This window comes from Crinia signifera, chromosome 6 (assembly GCF_055691185.1).
Source record: "Crinia signifera chromosome 6, ASM5569118v1, whole genome shotgun sequence".
Lineage (NCBI taxonomy): Eukaryota > Metazoa > Chordata > Amphibia > Anura > Myobatrachidae > Crinia > Crinia signifera.
Genome location: NC_139222.1, coordinates 232,031,641 through 232,052,377, shown reverse-complemented (window position 1 = coordinate 232,052,377; position 20,737 = coordinate 232,031,641). Strand labels below are relative to the sequence as shown.

At 39.1% G+C, this 20,737-nt stretch overlaps 1 protein-coding gene across 5 annotated transcripts in view; it reads left to right on the top strand.

Annotated features, from left to right (window-relative positions):
• The window catches only part of PCDH15 (protocadherin related 15), a 1,154,330-nt gene that overhangs the window by 471,894 nt on the left and 661,699 nt on the right, over positions 1-20,737 (top strand). For all 5 annotated transcript variants that reach the window (XM_083149096.1, XM_083149095.1, XM_083149094.1 and 2 more), the window contains one exon: positions 888-1,058. In XM_083149096.1, the coding sequence (XP_083005222.1) occupies positions 888-1,058 (171 nt within the window). The remainder of the gene's footprint in view (positions 1-887; positions 1,059-20,737) is intronic.

Below are 20,737 nucleotides of genomic sequence, written 5' to 3'. Positions count from 1 at the left end.
ATGGAGACTTCCAAAGGGGAGGGAAAAAGACCTCTCAACCAGGAAATCAATATCATAAACCAGCAACTCCGCTCAAGACTCTACCACTTTTCTGTTACAGGACTACACAAATCAGATTATAAAATTGTTACACACTACATTATTAACCATTGCTCTTAAATGTATTCTTAAACATCCTATTAGTTGAAATTATGACATATAACATGGTTTCTATCTTCTTAAAGCACACATACAGTATATTTAAATGTGCTGCATTTAGAATAGACTGGGTAGAGGCCATTTAAATAGCGGTAAATATGTGAGGGAAAAAATATTTTATGGGAATCTTATATATACACTCTTCCTATTACCACAAGAGAGCAGATCCATGCTAGCTTAAAAATAACTACATGGTATCTAACAAGAGTGGCTACCCAGGACCCCCCTATTTCACTTAAACTGTGGGTGTAAAATTTGCCATTCTCTTCTATAAAACCCCTGCTTGCTCTATGTGATGGTTGGACACATTGCATTCCATATACTGTATCTACTATTGAATATATTTTGTGTTTATCCTTGAATTTACATATTCTGAAACCACATGTTTAATGAGTTGTTTATATGTGATTCTAAATAAAGAGTTTAAAAAATCTGCTCCATTTGGCTAGACAAACAAAAGATAAACGGCATGAGCAAATACTACATTTAAAATGTTAAATGTATTATATATTGTAAAGATTCTGCTTAAAAACTAAGTCTTCATTTCTCCAGTAATCCTTAGTAGCTACTCTAAACCACATTTTACTAAACATCCTTTGACATTCTAATCCTACTCATGGAAAAAAAAATCATTTTTCTTTTAGTTGGTGAATTGCAATATTGTAAAATGTATTTTTATCATTCACCAGGATCGTCCCCTCAATCCTAATGAAAGGAGGACAAGTACTACAACTTTGACAGTTGATGTTCTTGATGGTGATGACCTTGGTCCTAGATTTCTTCCTTGCGAACCTGTGACCAACACCCGTGACTGTAGACCGATAATATACAGAGCAAGCATTCCTGAACTCAGCCCTCCAGTAAGTACTAATAAGATATCAAGTCATCTATATGAACAAATTTGCATCTGTTTTTTTGTATTGCTATACAGTATGCTTTGCATTCCTGGGTCGTAATCACTAGATTGGATCAGATATTTCCACAGGATCTGATCCAATCCTGAGGAAGGAATACCATACTCCAAAATGCATGAAAAACATTTGGATGATTGAACATTGTACTTTGATGGCACCAGCACTTTAGGTGCACTAGTACTTTCAGAAGCCAGGAATCTCCCTGTATGTTATACTTTCTGCGGTGGTGCCAAGCTTCACAGCCACTACAAATGGGCAGATGTATCAATTGTATAGAGAGTAATATTTGAGTGATATAATTTGTTTCTGTGCAGGGTAAATACTGGCTGCTGTATATTTGCACTACAATTTAGATTGTCATTTGAACACATCTCACCCAAATCTAATTCTGTGTACACACGGTGCGATTCAGCGTCACTTTCTTTTTAAAATGGACTATATAGTCCAAATTGAATAGAAAGTGACCCTGAATTGCACATGTACAGCTGCATTTGATCCAGATTTAATCCTGACGTGCAAGCCCATGGCGTCAGGATCAAAAGTACAAATAGACTGTGCAGGTAAGTCTTATCTCTCTCTGCACGTGTTACATTTGCCCCATCTGCAATGCAGCATGGTTTTGTCTATTTGAGAAAAAATGTGCTTTGATATCAAGGGCCTAATTCAGATCTGTTCACTAGGGTGCGGGTGCCTCAGGTGTTACTCTATTGGAACTCAAGTCTTGTTTCCTTTTTGATAAGCAGGTGAAAAATATGAATTAAGGGCTAATTTTGTAATAAGTGGTTTATTTTGCTTGTGTCTGTTGGAGGAAATGACAGAAGAAACCCATGTAAACACAGGAATAACATACAAACTTTGTATAAAGAACACACTGGTTAAAAATGAATCAGAAGGTCCAGTGGCGCGACAATGATTTTATCTATGTTTCCGCCTTTAATTTATGGAAAGATTGTTTTCAAGAATTTCTGATGCGAGTCTCAAACCAAGGGGATTTGTTCATTCTGTGCCAATCCAACTGAAAACCATTGCAGCAGGTTACTTTAGCATTGTTATTATTCTTTTAAAGTGTGTACGTATTTCAGAGCATTGGACAAAAGAAGGGACAGGCCAAGCATAAAATTGATAACTTTGCCGGTGTACAGCACTTGCACAGTGATCATCCCTAAGAAGCTGCTATTTCTTCCAATAACGTATATTTTTGTCAAATGTGCTTCAAATCAGTTTGACTAGATTAAATAATGTGAATGATGCATATTATCAGTGCACTTAATTTAGCTACAAGTGTTTTTATAAATGAATATTTGCATATTCTATGAGGTGCAGTAGTGATAGTAAGAATGTTCTTCGTTGTATAATTTATTTTCAAAATATTTTCATGCTTCTTGTGTATTGTACTGACAAAGAAAAATAATGAAAAAAAATCACATGTAAAAAATAAAAGATCTATTTTGAAAAAACACTCCGTAGCAAATAGTTTGCATGCAATGGTTGACTGTCTGAGTTTCCATTGTTTTATAGTGAGATGTTTGGGTATGTAGCAAATTTGCAACAGTAGGCAATGAAGGGTTAAAACCTTGAGGCTGAACTCAGCAGAGGCAACCAGTGTGAATTTCTACATACATTATGACAAAACTATTCCCAAAAAAAGGCCATACTGTATTTTTATTACCAGGTATTTATATAGCGCACACATATTCCACACTTACAGTTAGTAATGTCTTCCATAGTGGTTTTCTATTAATGATGTTTTAAAGACAAATTGATGAAGTAGAATTATGTAGCATGTAACCTTATAAATATTATTGCAGTGTGATTATTTTATTTCCCATTTTGCCCCCCTTATATTTATAAAGTCGCCCAGGATGTTCTATGATTGCATTGGGAGATCTTCCAAATGTCACATACTGTATACTGTAGTACGCACACGTCCAAAGGATTGGCAGGCATATATATCCCTATGTGTAGCCCGGCACTCCTCTGTTAGATGGCGTCGTTGTTACCTGGCCTGGAGTGCCAGTTATTTTATAAATATATATACTGTATATATATACATATACTGTATATTTCCCAAAGTATATTAAATGTAGATATGTTCTACCACTAGTGTGCCTATGATGAGGGTGTTTTCTATCACTAGTGTGCCTATAATGAGGGTGTTTTCTACCACTGGTGTGCCTATCATGAGGTTTGGTTCTACCACTAGTGTGTCTATAATTAGGTTTATTCTAACACCAGTGTGCCTATAATGAGGTTGTGTTCTACCACTTGTTTGCCTACAGTATAATGAGGTTGTGTTCTACCACTAGTGTGTCTATAATTAGGTTTATTCTAACACCAGTATGCCTATAACGGGGTTGTGTTCTACCACTAGTGTGCGTATAATGAGATATTGTTCTACCACTAGTGTGCCTATAATGAGATATTGTTCTACCACTAGTGTGCCTATAATGAGGTTGTGTTCTACCACTAGTGTGCCTATAATGAGGTTGTGTTCTACCACTTGTTTGCCTACAGTATAATGAGGTTGTGTTCTACCACTAGTGTGTCTATAATAAGGTTTAGTCTAACACCAGTATGCCTATAACGGGGTTGTGTTCTACCACTAGTGTGCGTATAATGAGGTTGTGTTCTACCAACAGTGTGCCTATAATGAGATATTGTTCTACCACTAGTGTGCCTATAATTAGGTTGTGTTCTACCACTTGTTTGCCTACAGTATAATGAGGTTGTGTTCTACCACTAGTGTGTCTATAATAAGGTTTAGTCTAACAACAGTATGCCTATAACGGGGTTGTGTTCTACCACTAGTGTGCGTATAATGAGGTTGTGTTCTACCACTAGTGTGCCTATAATGAGATATTGTTCTACCACTAGTGTGCCTATAATGAGATATTGTTCTACCACTAGTGTGCCTATAATGAGGTTGTGTTCTTCCACTAGTGTGCCTATAATGAGATATTGTTCTACCACTAGTGTGCCTATAATGAGGTTGTGTTCTTCCACTAGTGTGCCTATAATGAGGATGTGTTATATCCTTACAAACACTGCCTTTGTATTGTATCTTTCTAAGGTTTGCAAGTGATCCATAAAGTTGTGGGGGGCATTTTTGCCTCTATGAACATCACACTGATCAGTAGCCAGCATTCAGCTGAGTTATGTAAAGCAAAGAGATGTGTGAGGACCTCCATGTTTTGCCTAAAGTATGGAAAAACGAAAACGAGTGTTTTGGTCCAGATTTGGTTTGTCTCAAAATTGATTAAAACCATAATTTATCAAAATAAACTTGGTCTGGTTCTGTTCGATCCACAAAATTTGGGTCGATTCAGATTGTTTTGAAGAACCAAACTTCACACATCTGATAATAAAATATAAACAAATCTTATGTTTTGTCAAAGCAATGGAACTTTTTACGAAAAATGTTCTGAGCTTATTTTAAAAATAGCATTTATTAAGGCAACTTCCAATATTTAAGTTTAGAGTTCCTGAAATAAAGCTAAAATCACTGTGATTCAGCAAGGTAAAAAAATTCTCTTTCATCTGTATAAAAGACCAGTAGCAAAGTTAAACAGCTGTAATACTAGTTAATTAATAAGAATATTATAATCTAATAGGGATTTGTGAGACAATATTAAGTATGCTTTTATTTATTATTGATCCAGTAGCTGTTAATGTTTCTTAATAGATTAATTTTATAAATTGGGGTTTGTCACTTTATATGTAGTTTTATGTTTTTATCATTTCAGATTTTAATTAATTTTTGTTCTTTTTCTTTCATTTTTTTTATGCTTTCAATCCATTGCACTTTATTCACGGTTTTCTTGATCATACTAACCCGCAGATCCTGTACTTGACCTTATGTTCTTATATCCTGCTGTCTTTGAAAATGTTTCAGTTGCCTGCATTATTGATCCAATTCCTACTTTTAAAAATCTCCATGAAATCTCTGTATCCCGTGTGTATTCCTGTTTGAATAAAAACACATGACAGTGTATTACATGGACATTAAGCTCCTGCGTGCTTCACATGTATATTTGTAATCTGATGTAATAAACAGAATGAATTTGAATAGATCATGTTCAAAATAAACACTTCCACTGAACTAAATCATTAAATGTTAAACTTGGAGAACCCACTAACAATAAAGTTATCTATATTGTATGAACAGATGTTTCCTCAAACATTATTGCTGCAGTTTTGCCATGCAGCCCCTCTCAGATCACCAGATCCTGTAAGACTCTGCTAACTGTGGTGGTCTTTTACATTAGTAGCAATGTGAAGCACCAGAAGACTAAGCTGATTAATTACTATGACACTTCTATATCTGTGTGCAACAAGGTTCAATTGTGCTCCATATTGTCACGCACTATATAGATGAGTACCTTTTATTTGTTGACCTCTTGGGCAGGGCTGGGCAACAATGGCCCTTCAGATGTTAATGAACTACACATCCCAGGATGCTTTGGTTTTGCTATGTGGCCATGCTGAAACTGATGCAAGGCATGCTGGGATGTGTAGTTCATCGACATCTGGAGGGCCGGTGTTGCCCAGCCCTGCTCTTGGGTGTGTGCGTACGCTTACACCTGCAATCCGTTCACTTGAAGGGGTGACCATCGGGGGAAAATAATGGCTGCCTTCTGTGGCATAGTGTTATGCACTGCATTAATAAACACAACTAGAGGACACATCTGCACAGGTGTTATACAGTATATCATATAAATTAGCAAAGTCTCCTTGTGCATCCTAGTCACATTACATTGCAACTACGCTGCATTAATGGCAAAAAGAAAATCAATGCTATCCATGATGCACGGGACCCGGTGGCTCACTCGCACCAGGCATCTCTCACAGCATAGCATTGGAGGCAAGGTGTATGCAGACACATCTGCATTTATGTGGTTCCTCACTCCTTGTATCTTTGCCACAAGTCTTCATTATTATCCTCTATGATATTTCTTTATCCAAGCCTTTCTATTCTTTATTCACCATTTAACTCGAACCCCTGATAAATCTTACATTGGATTATGCCACGTCTGTCTATCCTGTGGTATTCCCACTGTTGTAAAACCACATATCCCGGCAAGCCCTGCCACAATTTTATCATTCCCTCATAGCAAAACTGGTGCAAGTCATGTTGGGACTTATAGTGGTACTCTTTACCTAGAACGGCGCCCACGATTTTGATCTTAGGCATCGCAAGGTAAAAAATCGCGTCGGTCGCATCGCATGCGACCAAAAAATTGCATGCTATGCGACCGACGTGATTACCGCAGTGAGCCCCGCAAGGGGACGCGGATACCTTCACAGGTGTCCGCGTCCCCTCGCGGGCTTTACAGGTATCCGCGTCCCCTCGCGGGACTCGCTGCGCTCGCCACGCTTCGGGCTCGGTGGCTCGCTGCACTCGCCACACTTTCTGTTCTCAACTCCGCGCCGACGTGGATAGTGGGGATATGAAAAGGTCGGAGGACGCGTACCGCCGCCCCTCGCGGGCTCGCTGCGCTCACCACGCTTCGGGTTGACGTTGATCGTGGGGTGGCGTTAACAATTGGGGGGGCCATTTCACACTTCAGGGTGGCTATTTGTGGTCTGTGGGCCATTTAACATTGTTCCCTATGTAAAATCGGGTCAATTGGGCCATTTAACATTGTTCCCTATGTAAAATCACGGTAATAGCGTCGGTCGCATCGCATGCGATTTTTTGGCCGCATGCGATGCGACCGGCGCGATTTACATTTTAACATGCATTTCTATGTAAAATCGCGGGCATCGCATCGGTCGCATCGCATGCCATTATAATGGCATGCGATGTACATGCGATGCCCGCGATGGGCGCCATTCTAGGTAAAGAGTACCTTTATAGTTTCACAATAGCTGGAGAGCCACAGACTGGAAAGGCCTGCACTATACAATATATTGTGCAATATTTGGTACAGATGAGTCCACATACATCTAGCCTCCTTTTGCATTAAACAGTCCTTCTAGTCATGTTATGCAATGGTGCAACTTAGTAGCACTGCGTGTCTACATTTCTACGGTAAATGTATTTTATTTGCAAAATGGATAGGAAGCACAAGCAGCTTCTGATGATCAAAATGATATGTGGCATGTCTAGATTCTGTGTGTGACTGCAGCTTTATTTGCATAATAAATGGAACGTTACAGTGTTTTCTTGCATAAGTAAAGCAGCATATCATATATGTGTGACTGCAGCTCTATCATATGTACCATTTCTAACGAAGATAAAGCGTCAGTCACACAGAATATAGGCATGCTTCATATCATTTTCATCAGCAGAAGTTTATTATGGGTCATTTTTGCTCCCTTTTGCTAATAAGATACTATTTATAAATGGTGATTTGATTGGCTGACTATACAGGAGACATTACTTATATTTAAGATTTATTTGCAACTATTTAAATATTGCTATATTGTCATAAACAGTTTAGTCCACATAATGCACCACTTTAACCCCCTATTGTATATTAGCACATGCTAGTACCATATTTGACATTTCTAAATATATTTCTTAGTGGAATTAAGGTGATCAGCTTGTCTTCCCATGCAACCACATATTAAACCTACCCGATGCAGACGTAGGGCTACATTAACCTTTACTGTTGGCAGCAGGCTCCAAAACAGCAGCAATCAGGTTCCATTAATTTTACAAATGGATGCAAATAATGAAACTGCCCCTCCCTATGTAACATTAAAAGGAGACGTTCAAAGAAAGATGCTGTTACATAGTTACATAGTAGGTGAGGCTGAATAAAGACTTGCGTCAATCTAGTTCAACCTGTGTTTATATGAATGTCTATAGAATGTGGATGTTCATATATTCTCTGTAAAGCACTGTGGAATATGTGTGCGCTACTGTATATAAATAACTGGTAATAAATAAATAATAATAGGAGAGCTATGGCTATGTAACAATAGGAAGAGATATTTTTTTGTGATTTGTGTCTATTGTTGCATAAAGAGACATAAAAGAAAAGAAACGAAAAGCAACACCTAGATTTCCCATAAATAATTATATAAAATTTGGGTACTTATGTAATATCTGGGCTCCCGTTATTCTTATGAGACCGGGTCCGCTCGCCACGCTTCGGGCACAGTGGCTCGCTGCGCTCACCACACTATATAAAATCAACTCCATGCGTTGTTGGATAGTAGGGGTATGAAAAAATGGGGTGCATTTAACATGGGAGCCCAGATAATACATAAGTACCAAAATTTGTATGGCTAAAATGAGAAACTAAAATGCATTCATGCCAATGCAGTATACGATTCTGAACATACTGAAATTCTGTCACCTAGGTGTAAAAGCCTGGCATCTGGTCTCGAAGGGATTCATGTCTTAAACATTTTGAAAATACATAGAACCTGTTTGGTATCGCAGTTTATGTAATTTTCTCACACATTACTCAAAACACTTATACACAAAAATATGTTTTTTTTGTGATTTTTTTTATATCTTATACAGAATTTTTTATTCCTTTGATTTCAGAAATGTTAATCTTTTTAAAACCTAGTAATAAATCAAACCACATCTTTTTAGAACTTGACCTAAAGCAAAACTCCTCAAAACTCATGAATACAGATACCCAAATGAAAAGGCTTTAAGGCATGATTAAAATAGTACAACTGAGAGATTTTGCAGGTAACACAGAACAATGTTAATGTTTTTGAAAGGTCAAAATGTAGAAAAACAACATCATTAGCAAAGTTCTACTAAACAGTAAATAAACAGGAGATGTGATGCAGATCAGGGTCAAGGCATAATAGCCTGCGATATGCAGTCTGTGTGCGGAGTTCTGCGAGGATACAGTACCAGTATTATTAAAGTGACAATTGTTTGCAAGGCAAAACCTGTTAAGTATTGTCTTTTAAATTATTAGCCCTTTAAAATACTGGGATGCATACAACCAGAGCTTCCTGGCCAGTCTGCAATTGCAGGCTATTACATACTGTATAGCCTCAAGTCTTTTCATCTGCATTTCTTCTATACTGTATCTTTGTAATAAATGTTTACCAGATACCCATTACAGAGAGCATCAATACATTCAAAGTACCCACTAATCTAGACAAATTCATACTAAGCCACCCCTATCAGTTTTCCAATAGGATAGCAGTGTTCCCTATGCCAGCTGTATTTCCTAAACACTTGACATCATGATGTCATGTCTGCATACCTCCCAATGGAAATGAGATAGGGCCTAGGATGAAGGGGGGCATGGCGAGTGCGTATGGGAACAACCAGCATTTCACGGGTGTCCCCTTAAGAATGCTAGGCATTCTAATGCAAATTCCCCAATGATGCGGGGGGAGGCCAGATGACATTACCAGATGTCAGCTGCCCGCCCACTTCCTCCCGAGTGACCACGCATGTGTAAGTGGCTTCACAGTCACTTTTATATGCGTGCATCTTAGCCTTTGATGGTCGACGATGATCAAATTATGTGGGTGGATCCCATTAGGCTGCAAACGGATGTTACAATGTAACATCCATTCGCAGGCCTTGTGAGGGAATCACCCTTGCAAATGGGTGGCGGCCAGGCCACCATTTGCAAAGGGGGGGTTGGTGGATCGAAAGGCTGTGAATTTGCAGCCTTGCGAATCATCCAGAATAATCCACAGAATCTCAAGGGAGATGAATGGTCTCAATGTTTTCAAAATATATTGGGTTTCTTGAGTGGCGACAGCGAGAAGGCTAAGCAGATGAATGGAGATATTGGGGTAAATTTACTAAGACGGGAGTTCTAATGATTATGGAATGTTAACCATAGCAACCAATTAGATTATATCTATTATCTTCTAGAAGGTGCTTAATAAATAAGAAATAGAATCTGATTGGTTGCTATGGGCAATATCCCATCTTAAATAGAACTCCCATCTTAGTAAATGTACCCCATTCTGTCTTATGGGAACACCATGGGCATACATAAAAATGTAGAAGAGACACATAGGAGGCCATATTCAGACAGATAATCTGCACCTACCATAGAGATGCACTAAACAGTGTTGTATTTTAAGCCTTGCACTTTCAGAAACTTGTTTGTACATATGGAAAATCATTTTAGCATCACTACCATAAAGTCACAGACTTGCGACTGACAAAAGACATAGATGTTGATGAGTCTGCATCTGAATCAGGTCCTTTGGCATCTATGTGTGGTTATCCCATAAGTCCCTTATCAGGAGTGAAAACTTTGTTGTTGTTGTTTGTTGTTTGACACCATGCTTCTTCTTCTTTTCCGTAATAGCTGGGATGCTCCTGAAAAACAGGTGGCCCTCCTGGCCACGCAATAAAATAAAATCTCCCAAACAAGGCTGCCTCCACAACTTAAACTCGCAATGAGATGATTCAGACTGAATCACGTCATTATAGCCATACCCAACTGTTCAATGCCAATAATCTGTGCATTGTTTGTGGCCACAATTACACAATCACTGAAACCTTGTCTGCCGCACCTCCATCCGACCCCCTTATGACTTGTCACACTACTCCTTGCTATGCCGATCTGGCTGTCCTTTCCTAATGCCGGAAACTATGTTTTTCATTGGCAGTGTGAGACAATTTTTTTCATCTTTTTATTTTATGCGCTTGCTACTGTAGCTTGCTACAGTTGTGCTCATAAGTTTACATGCCCTAGAAGAATTAGATTTCTGGCCATGAATATGAATGAAAACCCACAAATGTTTCTTTCACTTATGGTTAGTGGTTGGGTGAAGCCATTTATTGTCAAACAACTGTGTTTACTCTTTATAAATCATAATGACAACAGAAACTACCCAAGTGACCCTGATGAAAAGTTTACATATCCCAGTTTTTAATACCGTATATTGCCCCCTTTAACATCAATGACAGCTTGAAGTCTTTTGTGGTAGTTGTGGATGAGGCTCTTTATTTTCTCATATGGTAAAGCTGCCAATTCTTCTTGGCAAAAAGCCTCCAGTTCCTGGAAATTCTTGGACTATCTTGCATGAACTTGAGGTCTGGAAACTGAGATGGCCACACCAGAACCTTCACTTTATTCTGCTGTAGCCAATGACAGGTTTACTTTGCCTTGTGTTTTGGATCATTGTCATGTTGGAACGTCCAAGTACCTCCCATGCACAGCTTTCGGAGTGATGAGTACAAATTTTCCTCCAGTATCTTCTAGTAACATGCTGTATTCATCTTTCCATCAATTTTGACCATGTTTCCAGTGCCTTTGTAGCTCACACATCCCCAAAACATCAGTGATCCACCTCCATTTTTCACAGTAGGAATGGTGTACCTTTCATCATAGGCCTTGTTGACTCCTCTACAAATGTAACGTTTATGGTTGTGGCCAAAAAGTTCAATTTTAGTTTCATTAAACCTTTGATATTTACCTTTGATAAAGTCGTGACATCACGACGATACATGTTAGGCAGCACTTGCTAATTTTAAAACCTGGACTTGGAAGGATCTCTGCTCATTGCTGTCTTGCTCCCAGCCCTCCCCTGGAAACTTTCCCTGTCATTGCCACCCCTTCTGGATTGCCCCCAATACCCCCATCCATTTTGGGGACTTCCCTCCATTTCCACTGTGGACTACAAACATCCGCAACATCGTGAGAACCTTTCCACCTATTAGGAATCTGATCATCCTCCAGCGTGAGACCAACCACTGTGGATAAAAATAATCGCAACATAGTGAGGACCCCAGAACTCGGAAATAGATCATCCTCCAGCGTCACTTTGTGCAATCCGGGACGGCCTATTGCAATCCATCATTTCTACAGGGCTAAATCCAGTGAATAAGGAGCCCCCTATCCCCAGGGACACAAACAGCAGCAATACAGAGACATAAGTATCACCTTCCTTGTCCTTTATTTCTTTTATTATTATTGTCATTATATTATTGTTGTTCATGTCATTTTATAATCAACATTTTTATTCATATTATTAAATTGTTATTGTAATATCCAATTGATCCGTTTCTAGCGCTCCACCATTTTTTTCCTTTCTTACATCCATCAGAAAGTTAACACCCTTCAAGCAGGAGCAGCTTAGCACCACATCATCTCGAGTATACCCAACTTTTCCTAATTTTAGTCTCATCACTCCAAATGACTTTGTTCCAGAAGTTTTTAGGCTTGTCTCGGTGCTGTTTGGAGTATTGTAAGTGGGTTGCTTTGTGTCATTTGCATAGTAATTGCTTTCTTCTGGCGACATGAGCATGCAGCCAATTTTTCTTCAAATGCCTCCTTATTGTGCATCTTGAAACAACCACACCACTTTTTTTCAGAGAATTCCGAACAATTTTTCTGGCAGTTGTGGCTGAAATTTTTGTTGGTCTATCTGACCGTAATTTGGTTTCCACAGAATTCCTAATTTTCCACTTCTTAATTAGAGTTTGAACACTGCTGATTGGCATTCTCAATTGCTTGGATATCATTTTATATCCATTTCCTGTTTTACACAGTTCAGTTACCTTTTCCCACAGATCCTTTGACAATTCTTTTGCTTTCCCCATGAGTCAGAATCTAGACACGTCAGTGCAGTACTGGACGAAAGATGCAAGGTTTCAGGATACCAGAATCTCACTGGCTTTTTACACACACACACAAGCAGACCACAGGTGAGGATGGTTACCTTTTGTAGCCATTCAAACCCGTTTGTGTCAACTTGTGTGCATGTTATGAGGCCAAAATCTCCAGGGTACAGTATGTAAACTTTTGATCGGGGTCATTTGGGTAGTTTCCGTTGTCATTATGATTTAAAAAGAGTAAACACAGTTGTTTGACAATAAATGGCTTCACCCAAAAACTACTGGAAGAAAAGTTTGTGACTTATCACTTATATTCTCTGACAAATGGCCATAAAATCACCAATTCTGCTAGGGTATGTAAACTTATGAGCACAACTGTATATTAACTAGTGTAGAATGTGATAATCAAGTGTTTATTGTGGGGGGTAACCCTTTTCAAAAACAAAAAGCAGCCCTTATGCATATCGCTGGTACATCTTATAACCAGTACAAACTATTGAGTAGATGGGGACAAAAAGGGGTGTTGCATGTGGCTCCGACAGTTGGAATTCCAGCTGTCAATATACCAATATTGAAATTTTGAACACTGGTACTCCAACAGTGGGGCTGTGCTGCGGGTTCAGTGGCTTTCTGTGCTACCCAGAGGTTCTATTCTCGTTCTATGGGGGCCGTGGACCCCCACGAGGAAGAATGGCCCTTGAAAATTGGGATCCCGACTGTAGGGTATTTAAATATTTGGGATTCTGATGTCGGTGTACAGACAGTTGGAGAGCCAACCTTATATGAGAAGTGATTGTGTTATGTATTTTTTGTTGTTGTCTTATAAAGTTTACCTAGCAATTTCTTAATACTAGGTTCCCTGTAGAGCATGGTTTAAATACCATTCATTTGAGTCAGCTGTGTTCTATGCTACAAAATTAGTTTTTTTAACATTTTTAATAATAAATAAAATTATTCCCCACAACTTGAAACTGTTTTATGTGTAAAAACGCAACATTATTTTCAAAGCTTTCCAGCCGTCACAACATATTTTGTAGTTACAGTAGTTTAAATACAACAGAAATAGGTTATTATACATAACATAACATGTACAGTAGCAAAATTAGCTTCAAATTGCCCTTGCAGAAAACATAATGTCAATAAATAGTAACAGTAATAAAAACACACTTAGTAATCAGTTTGTTTATACATTATGATGCATTATGTACATTTTACACCCAAATAATTTAGACCAAGTAATCATTCAAATAATATGTAATTTTTTTCTCTTATAGTTGTTTTTTCTTCATATTTGTTAAGTTTCCTTACAGTATATTGGGTACACTGAAAAACCATTATGTTTGACTGTAGATCCAACTGAGCTTTATAGTTATTGCAAAACATTTGAAAACCTTTTATACAGAAAGTTCTGAAAAATCTGAAAGAAAAATAAATACTTTTTAAAGTTCAATCACTTTATTGAACAATACAGTTACAAAATAATGAAACAATATACATTTGATCGATTTAAAATAACCAATGTCTCGCAAGGTACAAGGGCAGGAAGGGATAAACTATGCCCAGATCGATGAAAAAAGCACATACGGGTGGCTGGTGGGAGGATGTTGTGGGCCGAAGTCAGATAGCAGCATCCCAATGACATTATTCAGACAGGGGCTGGGAAAGTATTCTTACCTTCCCCACTACTCTCCTAACCCTCACTACCTGATGTCTTGCCCTAATTCTCCCTCATTGCCAAATCCCTAATCCTCCCCATTAGTGTATATCCCTAACCACCATGCAGCCTTCCCCTCCCCCTTATTACCTAATCCTCCCTCCCCTCAGCCTAACCCTAATGCCCCCCCCCCCCCCCAACATGCAGAGGGCCCCTTACACTTACACTTGTGAGATTTTGTGAGATTTGACCCAACTCAGGTGGATTGAGTCAATTTATCCGACAAAATATGATGTGCCTGTCTGACAAAATCTGATGTGCCTGATGTGTAGGACACAATCGACAATCCTGGGTATAACCAAGAGATTGTAAGAGATTGATCCTCCTGCACACATGATACATCTCGAGTCAATCAGGTCCAATTTGTTGAACAATAAGTTGAACAAGTGTAAGGGGGCTTTAACACTAAGAGACCTATTGCATACTTATGCTGGCTGCTGGGATTCTTGCATTAGCATTCCAATCACGGAAAACCTTTTTAGTCTCTATCTAGCCACGGTCTATCTAATAATCCACACCCAATTACCTATCCCTGAACAGTGATGCATTATAGGCACTCGTATTATGGATCCCACAAACTAAAACAATGCCCCTCCCTTTCTTAAAACAGTGGACACAAAACAGTGATGCCCCTCTATGGTTTGACTGCATTGACCTATGAAAACCTGCACGTTTTCTGTTGGCAGCTATTGTTCTGTGACAGCATTTTTATTAACAATTTCTTACATAGCGCAGCATATTCCTATGTACTTTACAAAAGGAGACAGTGAAGCAACAAACAGAATGTTTACAGACAGTCAAAATGTAGGAGGGCCCTGCTCGCAAGCTTACAATCTAGGCTGCATGTGAAGTCTAGCATTAAATGTTGTATTAGAGCCCCACCCACTAACTGTTCTGAGGCTTCTGCAAATCTTACAGTATTATTCTGATTTTGATGACTAAGGGCTAGATGTACTAAGCTTCAAAACTGATAAAATGGAGAGTGATAAACAAACAACCAATCAGCTCTTGTCTGACATATTTCAAACACAGTTTGTGACATGACAGGCAGGAGCTGATTGGCTGGCTGTTTATCAATCTCCATTGTATCACTTTTGCAGCTTAGTACATCTGGCCCTTAATACTCTTCTGTAAAGAGTAAAAAATGAGCAATCTATAATTACACTGAGTAATAGATTGCATATGATGCAGTATATTTGTATTACTTGTACAAGCTTTTTCTAAATTAAATATGAACAATTTGCAACAAATTATAATTAACCATCTTGATACAGTAAATGATGACATTCACTCTGTAATGACTATTTTGTCTTGTATGTGGCATCCTTCAGTATTCTCAGGACAGTGGCTGCTTAATGCATGGGCAAGAATAGGACTTTAATTACTCCTGAGATGTAATTACTTTAAGACCGCCACAGGGTGGTATTCTATGAAGGAAAGGTATTTTGCTTTTATAACTTTAAAAAAGGTTAGCTGATTAACAGTTACCACTTCTTCATCCAGGCAGTTAATTAAAGCAGAATTATTGCAGTCGTTTAGGAAGTCTCTTATCTAGAGATAAGCAAAACAATTCATTTTTTGCAGTTTTACCATTTTTTTTAAACAAAACTTAAGTCATTGGTCGTCATTATAATTATTAGTTATAAAGAATATGGCCTTCTGCTAATGATGCACTTTAAAAGGTTTACATGCCTAATTATGAGATTACCTACTTGTTCTAATCGTTTTGATTTTTTGGTGAGAATAGAACTATATTGTTGATTGGTCGAATAAATTAATAAAACAAAATTCATAAAGTGATTTATTTATTTACGTATATTTAAAATGAAGTATGTTTAAAATGAAGTAATCAAATTTTTAGCGAGAATTCCAATCTTCCACCTGTTATTCGCATGTTTATATATATATATATATATATATATATATATATATATATATATATATATATATATATATATATATATAAGATCTTGAGGACAGCACTCCAGTGCAATAAAAGGGTGCCTTCCGACCTAGAAATCCTGTAGGGACATCTAGCATACATGTGTTCCACCGGCGGCACTCCCAAATAATCGACACACGGTCAAAAGCATAGCTTTGCAACGTTTCGATGTCTCTTTATTCACATCGTCATCAGGCAGATACAAACGATAAGACAGCAAGATTCACCTTATATCCCCTCCCCAAACACAATCACAGGTGAGCTGAGAACGGAATCAAGGACCCGACGCCCAGTGACTGACGTCAGAGGCCATGATGCGTTCCCATAGTAACATACAGACATACATAAAAAACAGTACAAATACAAAAGATAGAAAGCAAAAAGGTACAAGTCAATAATTAGAAAAAACAATCATGTTAATGGTACATTTTATGAAAGAAGTTTTTCTGTTCCTGACCCACCTGATGTCCACAGACGGTTTACGACTGGTCCCGGTCTGAAGCTGTTGGCGTGGTGCGGGGGTTTATTCTGGCAAGCAGATCTCTGTTTACTTTCATGTATGTGAGCTTTATTACACTTTCAAGTAAAGTATTGAATTTTATGCTCATGGTGCGCTCCCTCTCCATTTCTTTTCATATATATATATATATACACAGATGGCCGCCATCCCCTGCCAGCGCCATCTCTATAGCGAGAAGGGGACACGTGCGCACGAGAGGCGCGCGCATCCCCTTCCGACGGCGCTTCCAGCGCTTCCCACGGGTCACCGCCGCCTGCCCGCACCCCCCCCCCCCTAACCCTGTCCCTCTCCCTGAAGCGGAGACGAACAGGGTTCCCATCGCCCCACCGACGGAGATTGAGACGTGCATGAGACGCACGCGCGTCTCAGTCAGATGGTGAGCCAAGCTGCTGGCGTATCGCCAGCGGTGACGTTCTAGTGATCTGCCAGCAAAGAAGAGCCCTGCCCCATCTGTATATATATATATATATATATATATATATATATATATATATATATGTAGCTTGGCAAAAAGGCGTCACTCGGAGACTCAGTAGAATTTCAAAAGCTTTATTGCGTTGTAACCGACACCAGTGTTTCGAGCTGAAAGCTCGTCCTCAGGGTTCCCTGAGGACGAGCTTTCAGCTCGAAACACTGGTGTCGGTAACAACACAATAAAGCTTTTGAAATTCTACTGAGTCTCCGAGTGACGCCTTTTTGCCAAGCTACCTGCATTTGGTCTACACACCTGGGAAGGCACCGGAGCAAGCTTCGGTTTTACATATTGGTGGAGTGCCGGATTTATCTCTTTGACTATATATATGTATATATATGTATATATATATATATATATATATATATAGAGGAGAGGGGTCCGGCACTCCCAGTAACGTGGTATCTTCGCGATCGGTGCCTCCACTGCAAGGGTATGCTGGGATAGACGGAGGAAGGTGCGGCACTCACGATCAATCACACAAATAACTTGACGCTGCCACTGTGATATCATCAACGTTTCAAAACTTTAATGTTTTGTCATCAGGATAAAAAATAACATCATGACTGACCTTAATATAGGAAGGAATACATACACCACGTGCAGATGCCGGTACGGAGTGCGGGACTGTGTACCCGCCCCTCTGACCAGCTTGAATGACGTCACCATCCGGGGACGCGCATTCAGTTTGACAACACCATCACCATAACAACAAGGATAAAACAAAAACACAAGCGGGAGACGATCCAGCGCTGTAAGAAACAAATGATACAGAATCAATACCATATAGTAGAAAATGATGAGCAGAATATACAGTGTGCAGAATCTTAACGGAATACCCCTAATGGTAACATTTCGTTCAGGCCCCGGGGAGACATGGTGTCAAGCTGGTGGATCCACCAGGATTCTTTACACAGCAATGCTTTAGCCCGATCACCACCTCTTTTGGATATGGGGACACAATCAATGGCCCTGTATTTCAGGCTGGATAAGGGGTGTTTTCTGTGGGCAAAATGTCTCGCAACCGGCTGATCGCTTTTGCCGCTAGCGAGTGCATTATGAATGGAGTGTCTGTGCATTGCCATGCGTTCTTTTAGTTTGCGTTCGGTTTTCCCCACATAGCACATGCTGCAGGGACAGGTGATGAGGTACACAATATACGTGGAGTTACAGGTAAAGTGGTGTTTTATTGAATACATTTTGCCAGAGTAGGGATGATTAAAACTGTCGCCGGTCTGTAGGAACTGGCAAGTGACACAGGGGCATCTAAAGTGGCCCTTGCGGACATTCTCCAACCGTTGTTTCACCTTGATAAAGAGGCCGCCGTGCCTCGAAACGTTGGCTCATTAAACTGCCTGGTGTATTTCTTTGCTGAGTGCCACCGTCCCCCCACACCCTATATATATATATATATATATATATATATATATATATATATATATATATATATTTTTTTTTCCAACTTAACAACGATTAATATTCTAAATATACAGTATCTGGCTATATTTAGCACTTTTGTAAACCTGATATACTGTATATATCTTCTGGCGTGAGATTCACTACCTTCATTAAGCAACTATTTCCTACTGCTTCATTAAATGGCTATTTCCTGGGGCTTAAAGTCCTTATACAGAAAACATCACTTAATATAAAATGATTCGGTGCCCAGGTTTTATTACAGTGTAAAATAGCTAGATATGCTGTATAAAATGCTTTCTTATAAATTCCAGACGTTATGCTATATATAAATTGTTTTCTTAGAAATATTAGGTATGCAGTTTCAATGACCAAAAGTGGCACTTTTTAGAAGTGTATTGTGTAATATTTATTTATTTATTTATTTAGGTATTATTATTATTATTATTATTTGGGTGGTGCCATAGAGCTCTGCAATGTCAGACATACACGGTAGAATAAATTAATTCAGACACAAAGCAGTGTAAGGAGGGCCCTGCTTTTGAGAGAGTTCATTTACATTGTAGTAGGAACAGTTAAGAGCTGAAACAATAGGAGTAAGTTTATCTCAGAGTGGTTATTTAAATAGTTATGTGCAGTAGTGTTTTAGGAGTGAAGGAGGCCCATGTGCAGCCTCCTCCACCCCGAACCCCTCCTCTCTACTAGGAGCAGTGCGTTGTAGTAGAGTGGCCTGGTGTACCAGAGTAGTATTGTTGGAAGTAGAGTAATTGTACTAAAGAAGAAATTTGTACTAGAGAGGTAAGTTCTCAGAGAACATTTAAAGAGGTTTTCTGGGAGTGGTACGGTATTTAAAAAATTGGTAAAGGCAGAGGAAGGTGGGAGTAAGAGATATTAATAAGAGATGACAAAGTAATATCACAGGTAGGGCAAAGTAGATGAGAGACAGCATTTTGAAATAATAGTTCACATGTATGAAGAAGTGGTGTTGTTAAGAAGGGGTCTACACATGGGACAATTTAAGACCATTTTTATAAGCGATCTGACTAAATCGCTTAGAAAATTACCCTACATCGCTCAGTGTGTAGAGGCCATAGCAACAACAATGCTCGGACCCGCATGTCGCTGTCGCTGTCGCTGGGTGATTGAGAGTCTGGATGCTGGATAAATCTGGTCAGATTGCTGGTCTCACCAGAGAACACTGGCCCTGACAGATTGCTCAGCTCCCAGTGCTGACAGGACTAACACATAGTCGCTAATGGACAAAACCATGTGCATTGCAGGTGGGGCAAATGTAACATGTGCAGAGAGAGAGTTATATTTGGGTGAGTTATTTTGTTTATGTGCAGGGTAAATACTGGCTGCTGTCTTTTTACACTGTAACTTAGATTACAGTTAAAACAAATCACACCCATATTTAATTCTCTGCACATGTTACATCTACCGCACCTGCAGTGCACATGGTTTTGCCCATTGGAGAAAGACTTTGCTTTTGAGATCCTTACTGAATAACCCCCTTTGTATGGGTATAAAACCATTTCCTGGACAATTAAAGTTGCAGCCCAGCATCTCAAGTGCTCTATGAGTGGCTTTTTGCTGTGTCTGTAATGTGATTATGATGTTATACCTAATAATACAGTGTGCTACTCATCTTGGAGCATATCAGCATAAAAAAGTTAAGCTTTCCTTGGAATGAGAGGATATTTGACTCCACCAGGTTGGTATAAAAACATTGGTGCCCAGGATTCAGATGATCAGAATCCCTAAAGTGTAATCCTGACAGGATGCCTTGGATTGTGGTATTTTACCCCTGCAACTCCCCTCCCACAGCCGAACTCTACCTTTGGTATCTGATGGCATTGAGAGAATCTGGATTCCTGTGTTAGGATTCTGACAATCAGGATCCCAACTGCAGGAATCCTGACAAAACCCCAAATTGACCATGTTATATATGTCAATATTGTTTATTTGAAGTTTTAATTATTTGCAAAATTGCATATATATGTGCGCTATCCCCTGTGACATCAATATCCCACTGCAATTTTCCTTTCA